This window comes from Salmo salar, chromosome 19, assembly GCF_965601325.2.
Source record: "Salmo salar chromosome 19, fSalSal1, whole genome shotgun sequence".
Lineage (NCBI taxonomy): Eukaryota > Metazoa > Chordata > Actinopteri > Salmoniformes > Salmonidae > Salmo > Salmo salar.
The window spans coordinates 68,400,926-68,419,094 of NC_138309.1; the positions used below are offsets into that span (position 1 = coordinate 68,400,926).

General features: G+C 41.0%; 2 protein-coding genes across 3 annotated transcripts in view; both read right to left on the bottom strand.

Moving 5' to 3' along the window:
* Positions 1-2,452: 2,452 nt before the first annotated feature.
* On the bottom strand, positions 2,453-13,028 carry prrt2 (proline-rich transmembrane protein 2). The gene is made up of 5 exons (XM_014159270.3): positions 12,641-13,028; positions 11,448-11,732; positions 10,737-11,041; positions 7,950-8,079; positions 2,453-5,840 (listed from the first exon to the last, which is right to left on the bottom strand). Exons 2-5 carry the CDS (start codon positions 11,680-11,682, stop codon positions 5,824-5,826), a joined length of 687 nt encoding a protein of 228 aa, XP_014014745.1. The 5' UTR covers positions 11,683-11,732; positions 12,641-13,028; the 3' UTR covers positions 2,453-5,823.
* A 236-nt stretch (positions 13,029-13,264) lies between these two features.
* The window catches only part of kif22 (kinesin family member 22), a 55,178-nt gene continuing 50,273 nt past the window's right edge, over positions 13,265-18,169 (bottom strand). For both annotated transcript variants that reach the window (XM_014159252.3, XM_014159251.3), the window contains exons 12-13: positions 16,597-16,656; positions 13,265-13,607 (exon numbers count right to left, since the gene is read on the bottom strand). In XM_014159252.3, coding sequence (XP_014014727.1) covers positions 13,578-13,607; positions 16,597-16,656 — 90 coding nt within the window. In that variant the 3' untranslated portion in view covers positions 13,265-13,577. The remainder of the gene's footprint in view (positions 13,608-16,596; positions 16,657-18,169) is intronic.

The following is an 18,169-nucleotide window of genomic DNA, read 5'->3' on the forward strand; positions in this document are numbered from 1 at the left end:
CTGTCAGGTGGATGGATTATCTCGGCAAAGGAGAAATACTCACTAAAAGGGATTAAACACTTTTTGTGCACAACATTTGAGATAAATAAGCTTTTTGTGTGTATGGAACATTTCTGGGCTCTTATTTCAGCTCATGAAACATGGGACCAACACTTTGCATGTTTATTTTATAATTTTGCTCAGTATACCAATATCAGGCTATATACAAGGAGTACAAAGTCCATTTACAGGGGTACGAGGTAGTTGAGATAATATGTACAGTACATAGAGGTAAAAGTGACTAGGCATTCAGGATAGATAAACAGTAGCAGCAGCATATGTGAAGAGTCTTTGTGTGGCATCAATATTCGTGTTGGAGTGTCAGTGTAAGTACAGTGCCTTCAGAAAGTATTCACACACCTATACTTTTTCCACATTTGTGTTACAGCCTGATTTTCTAATGGATTAAATTGAGATTGTGTCACTGGCCTACACACACACACAACACCCCATAATGTGAAACAATTTTTACAAATGAATGAAAAGCTGAAATGTCAGGAGTCAATAAGTATTCAACCCCTTTGTTATAGCAAGCCTAAATAAGTTTAGGAGTAAAAAAATGTGCTAAACAAGTCACATAATATAAGTTTCAGGGACTCACTGTGTGCAATAATAGTGTTTAACATGATGTACCCAACACATAATGTCGCTCATCCGAGCAGTGCATTTCAAACACAGATTCAACCACAAAGACCAGGGAGGAGAAAACGGAGGGTGGATCAACAGCATTTTACATACTCCTCAATATTAACCTAAATCAAAAGAAACGGAAGCTTGTAGAGAATAAAAATATTGAAAAACATGCATCCTGTTTGCAACAAGGCACTAATGTAAAACGGTAAAAAATGTAGCAAAGAAATGTTGTTTGGGGCAAATCCAACATCACTGAGTACCACTCTCCATATTTACAAACATGGTGGATGCTGTATCATGTTACGGGTCTGCTTGTTATCGGCAAGGACTAGAATGTTATTTTTTTAAACAGAATAGAGCTAAGCACAGGCAGAATACAAGACCAAAACCTGGTTCAGTCTGCTTTCCAACAGACAGTGGGAGACACATTCACCTTTCAGCAGGACAATGAACTAAAACAAGGCTAAATATACAGTGCATTCGGAAAGTATTCAGACCCCTTGACGGTTTCCACCTTTTATTATGTTATAGCCTTATTCTAGAATGGATTAAATTATATTTTCCCTCATCAATCTACACACAACACTTCATAATGACTGTTTTTTAGAAATGTTTGCAAATGTATTACAAATAAACTGATATCACATTTACATAAGTATTCAGACCCTTTACTCAGTACTTTGTTGAAGCACCTTTGGCAGCAATTACAGCCTCGAGTCTTCTTGGGTATGACGCTTCAATCTTGGCACACCTGTAATTGGGGAGTTTCTCCCATTCTTCTCTACAGATCCTCTCAAGCTCTGTTAGGTTGGATGGGGAGTGTTGCTGCACAGCTATTTTCAGGTCTCTCAAGAGATGTTTGATCGGATTCAAGTCCGGGCTCTGGCTGGGCCACTCAAGGACATTCAGAGACTTGTCCCGAAGCCATTCTTGCGTTGTCTTGGATATGTGCTTAGGGTCGTTGTCCTGTTGGAAGGTGAGCTGTCGCCCTAGTCTGAGGTCCTGAGCGCTCTGGACCAGGTTTTCATCAAGGATCTTTCTGTACTTTGCTCCATTCTTCTTTCCCTTGATCCTGACTAGTCTCCCAGTCTCTGCCGCTGAAAAATATCACCACAGCATGATGCTGTCACCACCATGCTTCATCACAGGGATGCTGCCAGGTTTCCTCCAGACGTGATGCTTGGCATTCAGGCCAGAGTTCAATCTTGGTTTCAACAGACCAAAGAATCTTGTTTTTCATGGTCAAAGTCCTTTAGATGCCTTTTGGCAAACTCCAAGCGGGCTGTCATGTGCCTTTTACTGAAGAGTGGCTTCTGTCTGGCCACTCTACCATAAAGGCCTGATTGGTGGAGTGCTGCAGATGGTTGTCTTTCTGGAAGGTTCTCCCATCAATGTGAGTCAGCATTCTCAAGGTGAGCAATACTCAGAAATGTTGCTGGAATACAGATTCAACCTCAATATCTACACATCAATGTCAAAACAAGATAAAAATAATCGATCTCACTAACTTTTACCAAGACGGGTTAAGTTTTGTTTCTTGGTGCTAATCGTCAAAGATATTCTACCTGCTCATTAGAACTATCAGTGGTTTTTGCCTGTAGGCCCCTCACCCCCAAATGTCTTGCTCTTCCTTCTCCCCCTCTTCGTTCCACTGCCTGACAACAGTAAGCACTTTTCATCCCCAAAGCTGACATACTCTAACTGTATGACAAGCATGCACTCCCACACTCAGTTTTCCCTCTTTCATTTCAAGTCATGCTGTGATAGACTAACAGACCAATTTTCATGCAATGTGTCTTTATTAAGAATGTGCCTGGGAAGGATACAAGTATCTCTAGTGCCAGGTTTTCTTATCCATGTCATTTTGGTTGTACGTCTATAAAATTGTCATACATCAATGGAAATCAACATGCCAATATCCACATAGATTATAGTAGCCAATGGTAATACAAAGACTGCAAAAGACTAATTAACAAAGACTAGCAGACTACCTCTCCTGTCCACATTATAAGAGCTATAATGTTAACTCATAACTATGAAGACTCCACAATATATACGTTACCTTATCTGCAGAATAATATCAAGTCTTGATTACAATTAATTTTAACATCTAAACACTAACAGAGGGGAGAAATGCCTAATACATTAAATCATACAGAATGTTTGCATTAGGGTAGGAATTGCTGTTGATGGACTTTGAGGTCAAGGCATAGTAGTATCTAAATTAAAGGTAGTCTCAGAGATATGACAGATGCATTTAGTAAACAGCATAGCGGGTCAATTTCTGCAACAACTAAGAGCGTTGAAGTGTGAGGCTCAACTTCTCTTCCGTGCACATGTGCAGATACTGTGTGTGACCGTGTGAGTGCGAAGCCTTGCATCTCGCTCATCAATATTTGCGATGCTGCTCATGGCAATGCCATTTCATCTACCTTAACTTAAAGTTCCAATTTAAAATAATTACTAATCAAAAGTGTTTGGGAGACAGGAGCTGTGGGAATGAAAGGTAGATACTAATCAGACATTTGGCTTGGATTAAAGGGTAGATACATTTTTTTTTTAAATCCATCAATTTATTCACTTAATTGTGGCGTTGTTGATTGAAAATTGATTCAACATTTTAAATGCAGGGTAAAACATTTTATTTTAGCCACCGCTAAGCAAAACACTATAGGAGTAACAGGGGCATAATTTGCATGTTCGAAATCTGTGGACAAATCACTTCAAGTAACTTCAAACACGTTACCATCCACAGTTATGAAATTAAAGTCATACCGTCTATCTATCTATCTATCTATCTATCTATCTATCTATATATAAAAAATCACTACAGCTGTGATGGAAACATGACGTTTTGGTCCAACTTTATAAATACCGACAATTTTCTCGTTCGACGTGGGATCTTTTTGTGTTGGTAAAATTAAATATGCAGTGTTAACACTAGGCGCAAATATTCATTTAATAACATTCATATCGAAGTGAACTTGGAGTCACGTGATGATATGGTGTGTGGTCCTCTCACTACAACTCGGGGAAACCATGCAGTTTATTAGGCTACAGACTAAATAAATTATGATGAACGTTCACGGTGATGAGACACACTCCTTCCCAATAAATAGAGGGTCTTATTCAGATGACATGATCGATGCTTGACTGCCGTTAGAAAATTAAAATATTCTCGCTCTTATCCATAATAATCTCATGTAGACTTGTCTATCTGTACTGTATCTGAGATCTGTTGGCTAGAGCGCACGTGCCAAAACCAGAGTTGGCACCATTAGCTATTAAATGCAACAGTTTGTGACAAAACTTTCGGTCGAGTTAAAAATGCAATGGAAACACATTGAATTAAGCTTTAAAAATCAAATTGCATGCACTACATCGTCACACACTGATTATTTGTATCCGCAGAAATTCGGTTTGGTGGAAAAATATTCACATTTTCTTTATGCAGATTATGAAAAATCTGTCACCAAATGGATGGAAACCTGGCTACTGACTTCATTTGAGTTGATTTGGCCACACCATTTTTACCATCAACAATGCCCCTTTTGCTTCCATGGTTTTCTAGTTAGCTGTGGCTTTTTAAACAAATCTGAATCCTGCACATAAATGCCTGGATCAATCGACAACACAATTAAGCGAATAAACCAATGAAAATGTCAAGTGAACTGAACCTTCCCTTTAAAGTCCACCACTAGATACCCAGCATGGGGATCAGATTCCCACTTGATTAAATCGGAAAGATGACAGATTATATTCTCTGGGTCCCCATACAATAGATACCCAGGGCTGCTACCGTATTTCCAGTATCACCAAAGTGAAGACTGGCAATTCATTTTATTGTGACCAGCCACAACAGTGCAGTGACTATGTAATTTGGTATATGCATGGACACACACCACGGCCATCTATCATCGATAGCTCCGTACTTCAAAAGCATCAGATTATTAAACTTGTGGTTTAAAATCTAAAACATTATCAAAAATGTACAAGAAATAAAGTTTCACCGATTCACAATGGCAGAACTTTAACCATTCATGGATGCTGTAAATAACCTGCTATGATTTGTTTTTAGGTTTTTCCACTTCTCTGGTCAGCAATGCTCTCATTCATTAACAGTCAAAAGGCCCATCCTCAGTGTGGAAAATGGATATAAAGTCACTGAATTACATATCATTTTGTGTTCTTCCTGCCACCCATTTTGCATCCATTTCACCTTATTTCCAGGTCCTAAGCCAAACACATGGAGATATATATTGTGGTCACCAAAAGCTTTAAAGCACAATGACAACTTTATTTTTTGGCCACAATTGTGTCCTTTACTTTGACTTTGCTTCGTGCCCATGAAATGTTTATCCCTTCCATCTTCTCAGCAGTTGTGTGTTGGTGAGCGTCGTTCCCTCCTGCCCTCGCTCTTAAATTACAAAATGGCTAACAGTAGCCTGAAAGACATGAAGGATATGCACTGACAAACTAGAATCTAAGCCTATTCCGAAATGAAAGGGGAATTCTTCCTCTGAAATTAATTTCTTCTTTGAGTTTCTATTGCAAGGCTAATCCCTCAAGCACCTTCATGTACCGATGGGATTTTATGCCAAGCTGAATTTCTGATGTGTCCTTTCGTCAGGGCAATGAAGGATGGACTAAGCAGACATTTTGTTGTCCTCCAATGATTGTAGGTAGTCAAGCTCTGAAACAATCCTCCCAGTTTCTCTCACATTGATCACACCTCCTTTAAACAATCTCTTCTGTTGTTTTTGTCATCCTTTCTCACGACATCTCGTTTTGGTCTGTCTCTCTGATCATGGCCAGTGGTTGAGGTAATGGCGCCTTGTCAAGGACAGTGTTCAGTGTTGGGCAGAATACAAAGTAAGGAATTATTCTGATCATCCGTTTCTCCACTGCGAGATCCATCATTGGAGAAGCCCAGACCAGTTTGGAGCGGAAGCATCTTGTATATAGTTTTTTCATTAACAAAGGATTACATAATATCAATTATAGAAAGGTATGTAATATCAGGTGTATAATATTCATAGCATGTCCAGTTAATGACTACACTGTAAGAGACGGTAAAAAGGAACAGTCAGCTAGATAGATCCTGTTTCCGGATATCCAACTGTTAGATCCTGTTTCACGGCAAGACGATACTCAGGATTTCACATTTACTAAAACAAAAAAAAGAAGAAACATCAGCAGTTAGTAAAGCAATTTTTCATTCTGCCAGCTCAATATGGAAGTAGAAGCAAACAGAGCTACAGAGAACAGTTACATAATGTATCAAAAAGGGCCACCGGCCCTTTAACTCCAGTTGTGTGTACAATATGCTAGTTTTAGTTCCAGTCGCTGCTCACAGTGAGTTAATTAGGACATCTCTTTGGCTTTAAGACCCGATGGGATGGACATTTTTCACATTCGAAAACAGCCAAAATACTGTTGTTAAACATTTGATTGAACTTAAGTGAACTAAACAATCCCACATGGGTAATTTCATTTGAGTGATTGACCCAGCTTATGGCTGTGTGAGTATTTTTGGAGTGAGCCAGTGGACACACACAAAAGTCCTGGGCCCAGTTCCCCAAAAGCGTCTTAAGGTTAAGTATATTGTTAGAACCTTTGCAGGAGCAAAATCTCTGAGCTGTTTCCCAAAACCATCATTATCAAAGTTGCACTTACGTTTGAGTTAATTAGCAGACACTCTTATCCACAGCGATTTACAGGAGCAATTAGGATTAAGGGCATTTCTCAACGGCACGTACAGATTTTTCACCTAGTCGGCTTGGGATTCCAAGCAGCGACCTTTCGGTTACTGGACCAACACTCTAAGTGATGCGCTTAAAACACTTGTTATTTACCGACTGCCTCAGACCGCTAAGTGAGTCGTTAGATGCTCTTTTGCATCACTTTATACACAGAAGTTCTCCACTAAACATAGAATCAAGCTTTTTATCTGTCTCTCAGTGACCACTGATAACTTCACAACGAAGTTGACTACAAATACAAAGTTGCCAATGTCGTTGCAATTGTTACGAGCAAAAGATAAAGATATGTTTCAAATGAAAACTGAAATGACTGCATTAAAAAATAAATAGTATAGGCTACATAGGTCTATAAATTACATTTTTTGTTAAAATCAATTTCATGTTCAGTCAACTGAGTTCTATTTAGCTAAATGTAGGCTACACTGTAATTTTTCCCTCAAGATATTTCATGATCTGTAACATGTGCGCAATGATGTGCCAAATCTGTGATTATGTGCATTATAGGGTAGGCTAAGCATTAGAATAAGCCACCTCAATATTTGCAACCTTATAGGTGATAGCTGACCCATCATAAATATAGTGAAATAATTCTAATGTTAAGGTAAATTTCGAATGGAAAAAGCTGATGGGAGAGCAGCACTGACTTTTTTTTACATAAGGAAAAACAACGACACACTTCGAATGTTCTTTCTGTGTGGAGTTTTGGGAAGCATGTTACATCTTCGGAAGTTGTCGGAAACGATGTGTCGTTAAAACACTCGTGAGCCTAAGTTCCATTGCTATAGGGAAACTGGGCCCTGTTTGATTCCTCTAAAACGCAACTTCCTTCCTCCCTGTAGATCAGGGCTGTCAAATTAATTCCATGGAGGGCAGTGTCTGCTCATTTTTGTTATTACCTTTTAATTTGTGTCCAATGAAGACCTAGACAACCACATGAGGGGAGTTCCTAACTAATTAGTACAAGGGAGGTGAAAACCCGCAAACACTTGGCCCTTCAGGGAATGAGTTTGACACCTGTGCTGTAAATGACCAATGATCTTTAAGTGATTGGATGATTAGATAAGTGAAATCAAAGTGATCACCCTAATGTTTTTGGGAAAGATATCAAACCCTCATAAGTCCCATAGGCCCCTGAGCTTAAGTCCATGCATTAGCTCTGGGAGCTAACAAGTCTTCAGGTCTCAGGAATGATTACTCATCACACAAGCGTAATTAACAGAACCCTTTTTGGTACACTGTCACTAATCCAAATCAGACATCAGGGAAGGAAGGATGGATTGCATTTCAAGTCCTCGAACAGTGCCAGCCAAGGGATTTGTTGGAAAGGCTTTGAGACTTCTGGTAGGAATCATAAATTAATAGAGTAGGGCCCATATTCATAGTCTTGAGTAGGAGTGTTGATCTAGGATCAGTTTTGTCTTAAAGATCAAAGACAAAACTGATTCTCGATCAGCACCCCTACTCTAACTCTTTATGAATACAAGCCAACTGAGGTTGGCCAACTGTGATACTCACTCGCTAGGTTTACAATGCAGGCAATGATGATGACTGTCCCTCCTATCAGTGACACTGTAGAGAGCATCCTGGCGAGACGACCTAATCGTCGAGCTCCATCCAGGTTGCCCTGCTCCAGACTGTTCTTGGACTAGGAAAGGAGGAAGGAAGTAGTTGGTTAGTTATGGACTGCTTAAAGGCCCAGCGCAGTCAAAAATATGATTTTCCCGTGTTTTGTAAACACTACATGACCAAAAGTATGTAGACACCTGCTCGTCGAACATCTCTAATCATGGGCATTAATATGGAGTTGAACTGATGTGTTGGAAAGGTGGCATCCTATGACGGTGCCACGTTGAAAGTTACTGAGTTCTTCACTAAGGCCATTCTACTGCCAATGTTTGTGTGCATGGCTGTGTGCTCGACTTTATACACCCGTCAGCAACAGGTGTGGCTGAAATAGACAAATCCACTAATTTGAAAGGGTGTCCACATACTGTTGTATATATACACACGGTGCAATCGGGAAGTATTCAGACCCCTTGACTTTTTCCACATTTTGTTACGTTACAGCCTTATTCTAAAGTTATTCAATTCTTTTTTCCTTCATCAATCAACACAAAATACCCCATAATGACAAAGCAAAGACTTTTTTTAACAAAAATATCACATTTACGTAAGTATTTCAGACCCTTTACTCAGTACCTTGTTGAAGCACCTTTGGCAGTGATTACAGCCTTGATTCTTCTTGGGTATGACGCTACAAGCTTGGCACACCTGTATTTGGAGGGTTTCTGCAGTTCCTCTCAAGCTCCGTCAGTTTTTTCATGTCTCTCCAGAGATGTTCGATCTGGTTCAAGTCCAGGCTCTGGCTGGGCCACTCAAGGACATTCAGAGACTTGTCCAGAAGCCATTCCTGCGTTGGCTTGGCTGTGGGCTTACGGTCATTGTCCTGTTGGAAGGTGAACCTTTGCCCCAATCTGAGGTCCTGAGAGCTCTGGAGCAGGTTTTCATCAAGGATCTCTCTGTACATTGCTCCGTTCATCTTTCCCTCAATCCTGACTAGTCTCCCAGTCCATGCCGCTGAAAAACATCCCCACATCATGATGCTGCCACCGCCATGCTTCACCGTAGGGATGGTGCCAGGTTTCCTCCAGATGTGACGCTTGGCATTCAGGCCAAAGAGTTCAATCTTGGTGTCATCGGACCAGAGAATCTTGAGTATCAGTCCTCTAGGTGCATTTTGGCAAACTCCAAGTGGGCTGTCACTTGCCTTTTTTTTTTACTGAGGAGTGGCTTCCGTCTGGCCACTCTACAATAAAGGCCCGATTGGTGGAGTGCTGCAGAGATGGTTGTCCTTCTGGAAGGTTCTCCCATCTCCACAGAGGAACTCTGGAGCTCTGTCAGAGTGAGCATCGGGTTCTTGGTCACCTCCCTTAACATGGCCCTTCTCCACCGATTGCTCAGTTTGGCCTTGTGGTCAGCGCTAGGAAGAGTATCGGTGGTTCCAAACTTCTTCCATTTAAGAATGATGGAGGCCACTGTGTTCTTGGGGACCTTAAATGCTGCAGACATTTTTTTGGCACCCTTCCCCAGATCTGTGCCTTGACACAATCCTGTCTCGGAGCACTACGGATAGTTACTTCAACCTCATGGCTTGGTTTTGCGATGACTGTGGGACCTTATGTAGACAGGTGTGTGCCTTTCCAAAATATGTCAAATCAATTGAATATACCACAGATTGCAATCATGTTGCAGAAACATCAAGGATGATCAATGGAAACAGGATGCACCTGAGGTCAACTTCAAGTCTCATAGCAAAGGGTCTGAATACTAATGTAAATAAGGTATGTTCTTTTATTTTTTTATATGTTCTCAAAAAATTACAAAAACCTGTTTTTGCATGATGAGGATTTTTTAAATCCATTTTAGAGCAAGGCTGTAATGTAACAAAATGTGGAAAAGGGGAAGGGGTCTGAATACTTTGAGGGCACTGTATAGTGTATATTTCCACACTTTGAGGTTGGAATAATACTGTGAAATTGTGAAAATGTATGATAATGCCCTTTTAGTTTAAGAGCTGTTTGAAAAGACCACTTGAAATTTCAGCCTGTTTTAGTGGGATGGAGTTTTGGCTTTCCATGGTGACCATGCTGTAAATTAGTTAACAGACCAATAAGAGCAATTATTTCAAACCTCTCTGCCAATAACAGCTATTTTTCAGCTTTCACCTGCCCACTCCCAGATAGTTCTAGTAAACAACTCGCCCCTTTGCTAAGAAGCTATGTGTTTCCTTTTGACCAGTATTTTTTAATAGAGATAAAAACAGACTAACACTAACAGCACAAGGTATTCTGAAGCCTGACACAAAGCTGGTAGCCTGGACCCAGATCTGTTTGTGCGCTCTTGCCAACTCCTATGGTCATGAAGTGGCATGACAATGACCATAGAAGTTGGCTATACACCACAAACAGATCTGGGACCAGGCTACAAAGCTGGTGCTAATCGTCAATAACATCACAGCAGTCTAAGATGAATAGAAGTAGTTTCTGACACAAAAGGTACAGAAATGTCTGATGAATATGAAACCACAAGCATAAAGGCAAAGGTCTTCAAAGCTGTACTAAAAATAGTATTTAGCAAACATTGCAGATCATTTGACACTAAAATGTGACAGAAAGAGGAACACAGTTGTCTAGCAGTAGTCCTGCAGTTCAATCCCCGGTCTTGCCACTCCCTTACTGTGCTATATCCTTCTCACCAATCTCCCCATCTACATTTCTAACTTGTCAAAAGAAAGAGGCTTACCATAACAGAGTAGACAAACCCCACAATGTTGATTGGCCAGACAGGGCAGAAGCAAGCCAGCACAGCCAGTATTAGGTAGTCTTTAGGCTTGGCTCTGTCAATGGGTGGGTTGGTGGCGATGCTGGAGTGGCGTGAGATGGAGGGCCGCGGGGAGAAGGCGGTGTAGCCGATGGAACCGGCACGACTCCCCTTCCGGGTCTTGCTGTTGTGGGGGTGGTGGGAGTAAGAAATGGACTGCTGCCTTCTGGGAGGAGAGGAGATGACTGGGGAAGTGGTGTCAGCAGGAGCTGGGTGTATACCATTACCTAGAGAGGGGGGGGGGGGGGGACGGGGACATGGATGAAAAGCATCAGTAAATGATTGAACTAGTGTCCCCTGAGCACTAGTAGACCAGAATCTTATGTTAAATGTATTTGACATGCCCCGAACTAACCGTCCAAGCAAGCGTATGCTGTACAACTGTCCTGGATTCCGCGGGCACACAAATAACTTAAATGAGTCAGAGCTTAAAAAGCTTGGGCTGTGTGGTCTAGTGGTTAGTGCCGCAACCCCTGGCACAAAATACCAGTCGGCATGGGGTCGAATCCAACCCAGTGCCCTTCTGACTTGCAACTCTGCTTACTTTCCTATCTTCTCTCCACTATCCTATGCACCAATAAAATACGTAAGGAGCGGGACTGCGCCTCTGCATAAAAATGTTTTATGTCTTACTGTTCTCCATTTTCTCATTGATCACAATGACCAGTTCCCCTGCTGTGGCTTGGCTCAGGCAGGGCCCAAAGCTGGTGGTGGTGCTATGGATCTCTTGTTCCTCCATCTCTGGTGGGGACGTGACAGTCACAGCGATGATGGTAGCTGGGCTTAACAATGATGCATCTTGGTCCAATAGTGACGGCTGTTCCTCGCCTGGCCAAATGGTGGGGGCTGGGTTCGTGTTCAGAGCCATGTTGATAACAAAGGAGTGTGCTTGTGGGCTTCTGCTTACCTTCTATACACCTGGGGGTTAGACAAAGGGGTTGAACAATGACAAAACAAAACCTGCTTACCAACTATTGTTTACACTCTGTTCAGAGCAATTTGGTATTTTACTTATTGAATCTGTACTCACTGGCATATGAGGGCACATAATCATAACCTCCTTTAGTATTCCTGGGGACTTAGGGTCTGATGAGAAATTCTTACCAGTTTTTTTCAATGCTCTGCTTAAATATAACAGGAAAGGCTAAGAGGCCAAACATCTATTTTAAACACTGATCTGGCCCTTTGCCACACAGGGGAGAATTAATACAAAAAATTAAGTAATGTAAAATGTCACCAATTTATTATTCAATACAAAGATAAAAACATGGCCCAGCTGCCTTTATATCAAATAATGCTAATAATATTATTGACAAAAGGTCTATGTGCAGGTGTGTACAGACCTGCTAGTATTTCTTGACGTGTTCATAACCACTTTCTGAGCACAATGGGGCATATGATTGCAGCCTATTTAGCACAGTACAATGGGACAAAAAAAAATTGATAAAAAAAAAAAGGTAACAGGGACAAAGCCACAGGGAAGAGTGAAGACATATGGAAGGAGAGTGAAAGGGGAGGGGGATTATACAGCTACAATTATGGGCTAGAGTATTGGATACAAATAACCTATTTGAAGGAATAGGCAAATTATAAAAAGCAACCGTTTACCAAAAAGGGTAATGACTGTGGGGGGGGGGGGGGGGGGACGATGCATATGCAGCAATGTAGGCTTGCATGGAAAACATAAAAATAAAACGGGATAGGACATAAATACCCAAATTCTCAATTCAAAGCCGTTATCACGGCCTATTGGCATTCTACACAAAACATTGTATTGAAGATAATGGCATAAGCAAATTGACGATGCTAAAATATTAGAAACTCACCTTTTATCCAATGGATTCTTCAAAATACCCGAAATGACCCGTGATTTTGCATGATAGTATTTTCATAAGTGAACCCAATAGCATTCAGCGATTTATTATTCGTTACAGCCTTCAGTATGTTTGCATGCGCAACTCTGAAGTATGTTCCCCAAATACGCGCATCTCTTTTGTAATATTCTGGAAGACGTGTACAGTACTGAATTACGTGATGTAGAGCCCTTTCGAAATGCTGCGCTTCGGGGGTGGGGAGGGTGCAGAGAATGTGGATCAGATAAGAGGGGGGAAAGCGTGAAATGAATAAACTGAAATCAACCCAGCCTACGTGCAGTGGGAGGGATGGATTGACAGCACAGCACCCGACAGAAACGCATCCTTTCTGTTGAGTGCCTAATTTCCTAATGCCACATTTACATTTACTATAACGCCTTCCCATATTAAAGGTATGTGTAATAATTAGGGTTATCAAAATGGAGATGCCCTTCCACGTGTTCTGCTATTGTCATATTTCACCAATGGTAATATTATTTCGAACAGTGTTGTTGGCTATACATTTTTACAAGCAAGCCACATCCTCGAACAACATATACCATTAATATGGTGTGTAAATAAGGACTGAAAAATCGATAAAAGTAGAGACATTTATTGAACGGCAATATTGCGCCATCGGCTGGAATAGCGCAAATACTACAAAAACATCTCAAAATAAAACAAGGACAAATATCACATTTTCGTGAAATATAATAAAAAGACATACTAGTAAACGCTTGCAGACCACCTCTTATAAGAGATGTATATACACAGACATATCACGTTATACAGTTCTAAATGCAGAGTCAGAGTGGCAAATAATCAGAGAACATTCTTCAAAAACAGAGAAAATTAAAAAAGGCAAAATGTTGGAAGGACAAGAAGAGTAGACAAAGACCAGATAGCAGAATCACGTCCCCATCATGCTGAGAATGTTGGCCTGTGAATGAAGAGAGAAAACAGTCACGCACCATAAAAGCCTTGTTTAAAGCTTTATTCTTTAAATGGACCAAGAGGACACCAGAAGCCTAATGGAAACGATAGTTAGCGCCTGGGTTGAATTCATTAGTGTAATGTGCACTGTAGCAAAACGCTTAGCTGTAGAAAACGTAGACATGCGTTCAGGTAGTCCCTCCCGTTTTGCCACTTTGTTTCGGTTTTATTCCTAGTGAATACAACCATGGAAATATCTTACACCTGGGCCATTCACGTCTGCTACAACAGTGTTTTAAGGTGTTCCACAAATACTCCAGAGAACATTGAGTTTTCAATGCCTCGGGGTATCAATACAATTCGTGCTTAAAAATCCATCAAAAGGATATCCCAGTTAACAACAACACGTTCCCACAACTCTCAATAGGTCATTACCTAATGTTTTCATAGGAACGTTCCAGTGCTGTGCAAGGACTGTTTCCATGAGACCATTCCCTAAATATCAAAACAGAACCTACCCAGAACGTGGTTACCATGTTCTCAGAATATTCAGTACTAATGGTCTAGACATGTTTCATTGGAATGTTGCAAGAATATTCCATTGTACAGTTTGAGGGTTAGGAGAATATTTCATCAACATCACACCAAACAAACAGAACATGGACGCCATGTTCTCAGAATATCAGATATTAATGCTCTGGACACGTTTCATGGGGAAATAATTTTTGTCTAGTTCCCAGTTTGTTCCGGGGACCTACCCAAAGACTCCGAAAGAAATGTTCTCTCCCAAAAAAGGACTTGTTTCTTTAGACACCACACCTTGTTACTGTTGCCAAGCCCATTAGGGCCCTGATTGGTGAACCACAGATCCATTTACAGCTCTTTGTTTGTTGGCAAGGTTTGGGACACCCAAACAGTGCTTTTAACATACTGTTTTCAACTTACACACTTGACATACATGATTCCATTGTGCACGTTCATTTAAACAGTTATTATTATTATTCAACATGTCCTCACCTGGGATTTGAACTCACAACCTCTTGGTTCACAGCATTCCGATCTTCCTGCTATGCCACCATGTCTGCGTCTAGTTGTCTAATGTTGGTGGTGCATATTCCTCAGTTTTAATGTTACTCCTTAATCACCATGATAAATAAAATCGTTTTTATTGAGTGTACTTTTAACAGAGATGAGATTTACTTTGAATTGCAAAGTGTACCAATATAGGTAAAATCAGTCAGTGACACTGCACGGTGGCGTAGTAGAAAAATACTGATTTTAGAGATGAATAATGTTACGGTCCCCACTACTACAACAAACAAAAAAAAATACTTAAATACAGTCATTTAAAATACTGTAGAATTTCATGAATTCCTATAGAGAACTGCTCCTACTGGGGAGAGCCAATGTCAGACTGTTGGCTTCAAAGCCTCGCAAAGGCCAATACATAGCATCAGCAACACAGGGTTTATAGACATCATTGTGTTGAAAGCACTGTGTGTGTGTGTGTGTGTGTGTGTGTGTCTCCCCTTAACCTTGCCAACAGACAAAGCTGTAAATGGATCACTGGTTTACCAATCAGGGCCGTGATGGTCTCGGCAACAGTAACAAGGGGTAATGTGTAATGAAACAAGTTTTTCTATTGGAACCATCAGGCGACATCCTAAAAACCTCTTTAGGGACGTCCCCGGAAGAATCCGCAAACTAGACAAAAACCTCCATGGTGCAATGACAGACTGCCCTATGTTTCAAAACGTCCTAGGACACAGGAATGTTATTGTAACGTTCCAATAGAATGTCTCTCCTTTTTGGAGAACATGGCAACCATATTCTGTTTATGTTTGGTATGATGATGTTGGAATACTAACCCTCAGAAAACTGGACACAAATGTTCTTGCAACATTCCATGAAGTGTGTCCCGAACAGTAATATTGGGTACTCTGAGAACATGGCGATCATGTTGTTATGTTTGGTATGATGTTGATAGAATATTCTCCTAACCCTCAGAAAACTGGACGCAACGTCCCATGAAACGTGTCTTGAAAATTAACAATTTTGTTTGACATTAAAAATGATTCTCCGGTACTTTGTATACCTTTTAGCCAATAGTTCTGAAAGTAGCGCTCACGAGCCAAAATACCGTACTACGTCTTAGTGCAGATATATTGCACAATGTCATTGCTCTCGCTCTGCTCTGGGTGCATCATGTACATCTTGCTAGCTGTCACTCATAGAGGTCTGTCACGCAAGAGGATGAAGCTTATTGGCTGGCCCATGTGGGGGGAAAATGGAGCAGAACAGCATCCAGAAAAACAGTTGCATTCAAACTAGGGACTTTGTGGCCAATTGAGGTAAAACAGTTATTCAGCTCATGGATTATGCATGTATGAACTACACATTGACACATCCAGCCCAAATCAGCACATTTCAAAAATACTTAGGAGAATATTTTCTTAAATATATGCTCCTAACTAACACCAAAACATGCTAAATAGGTTCTCAGAAGGTTTTTGCTAATATAGATTGAACGTTCCCTTAACTAACGGAAAACTGAATACTCAAACATTTAGGGTAACATTACAAAACGGTCTCCGCCCCTAGAATTGTTAGCCGAAATAGCAGTGAAGCTCGGCAAAGAGATCCTTGATGAAAATCTGCTACACAGTGCCCAGGACCTCAGACTGGGGTTCTACAATAGAGTTCTCACCATTTCTCTTATTTACTGAAGACTGACTGGAGCATAAACCATGTTCATACCCTGATACTATCAGTAAGACTTCCTGTTCAAGTGTTGGGGCATTTTCTTTTTAAAGCGTTACATTTTCTTGCCAACATCTATACAATGTAGCAATGTTACATTTTCAAAACAAAACACCAAAAGACAATGGAATGATAGTCCTGGTGTTTTTTCATATTACGATACCACAATGAAAGATGGAGAAAGAGTATTGAGACGACCCCAGATCTATTCTATGGAATCTGCTTGTCAGTCTTACCTTAATGAAGGAGGAGAGTCTTTTGGCTGTGATTCCCTCGATTTTGGTTAGATCCTCCAGCTGGAATAAAGATTGATATTGGCATTAGAACCAGAATGAATGAAACTCAACTTAAATTGTATGTACAGAGCATTTGGAAACTATTTAGACCCCTTGACTTTCTCCAAATTTTGTTACGTTACTACCTTATTCTAATATTTTCCTCAATCTACACACAATACCCCATTATGATGAAGCGAAAACAGGTTTCAAAATGTTAACAAAGTATATAAAAATGAAAAACAGAAATGTTATTTACATAAAAATTCAGGCCCTTAGCTATGACACTCGAAATTGAGCTCAGGTGCACCCTGTTTCCATTGATCATCCTTGAGAGGATTCTACAACTTGGAGCCCACCTGTAGTTAATTCAATTTATTGGACATGATTTGGAAAGACACACACCTGTCTATATAAAGGCCCCACAGTTAACAGTGTATGTCTGAGCAAAAACCAAGCCATGAGGTCAAAGGAATTGTCCGTAGAGCTCTGAGAGAGGATTGTGTCGAGGCACAGATCTGGGGAAGGGTACCAAAAATTGTCTGCAGCATTGAAGGTCCAAGAACACAGTGGCCTCCATTCTTAAAAATGGGAGAGGTTTAAAACCAACAAGAATCTTCCTAGAGCTGGCCGCTTGGCCAAACTGAGCAATCGGGGGGAGAAGAGCCTTGGTCAGTGAGGTTACCAAGAACCCAATGCTCACTGACAGAGCTCCAGAGTTCCTCTGTGGAGATGGGAGAACCTTACAGAAGGACAACCATCTCTGCAGCACGCCAACAAATCAGGCCTTTATGGTAGAGTGGCCAGACAGAAGCAACTCCTCAGTAAGAAGCACATGACTTTGCCAAAAGGCACCTAAAGGACTCTGACCATGAGAAACAAGATTCTCTGGTCTGACGAAAGATTGAACTCTTTGGCCTGAATGCCAAGAGTCACATCTGGAGGAAACCTGACACCATGCCTACGGTGAAACATGGTGGCAGCATCATGCTGTGGGGATGTTTCAGCAGCAGGGACTGGGAGACTAGTCAGGATCGAGGGAAAGAAGAATGGAGCAAAGTACAATGAGATCCTTGATGAAAATCTGCTCCACAGCGCTCAGGACCCCAGACTGGGGTGAAGGTTTACCCTCCAACAGGACAACAACCCTAAGCACACAGCCAAGACAACGCAGGAGTGGCTTCGGGACAAGTCCTTCAGTGGCCCAGAAAGAGCCCGGACTTGAACCCGATCTAACATCTCTGGAGAGACCTGAAAATAGCTGTGTTGCGACACTCCCCATCCAACTTGACAGAGGTTGAGAGAATCTGCAGAGAATGGGAGAAACTCCCCAAATACAGGTGAGCCAAGCCTGTAGCGTCATACCCAAAAACACCAGAGGCTGTAAATCGCTGCCAAAGGTGCTTCAACAAAGTACAGAGTAAAGGGTCTGAATACTTATGTAAATGTGATCGTTTCAGATCTTTCATAAATTTGCACAAAAATCAAAAAATGTTTTTTACTATGTCATGGGTTATTGTATGTAGATTGATGA

Coding starts and splice junctions, on each gene's coding strand:
- prrt2 (XM_014159270.3), bottom strand. CDS start 11,682: ATGGCTCTGAACACGAACCCAGCCCCCACCATTTGGCCAGGCGAGGAA. Junction 11,042..11,447: donor CAATGAGAAAATGGAGAACA/GTAAGACATAAA, acceptor CCCCCTCTCTAG/GTAATGGTATACACCCAGCT. Junction 8,080..10,736: donor GGTTTGTCTACTCTGTTATG/GTAAGCCTCTTT, acceptor CTCCTTTCCTAG/TCCAAGAACAGTCTGGAGCA.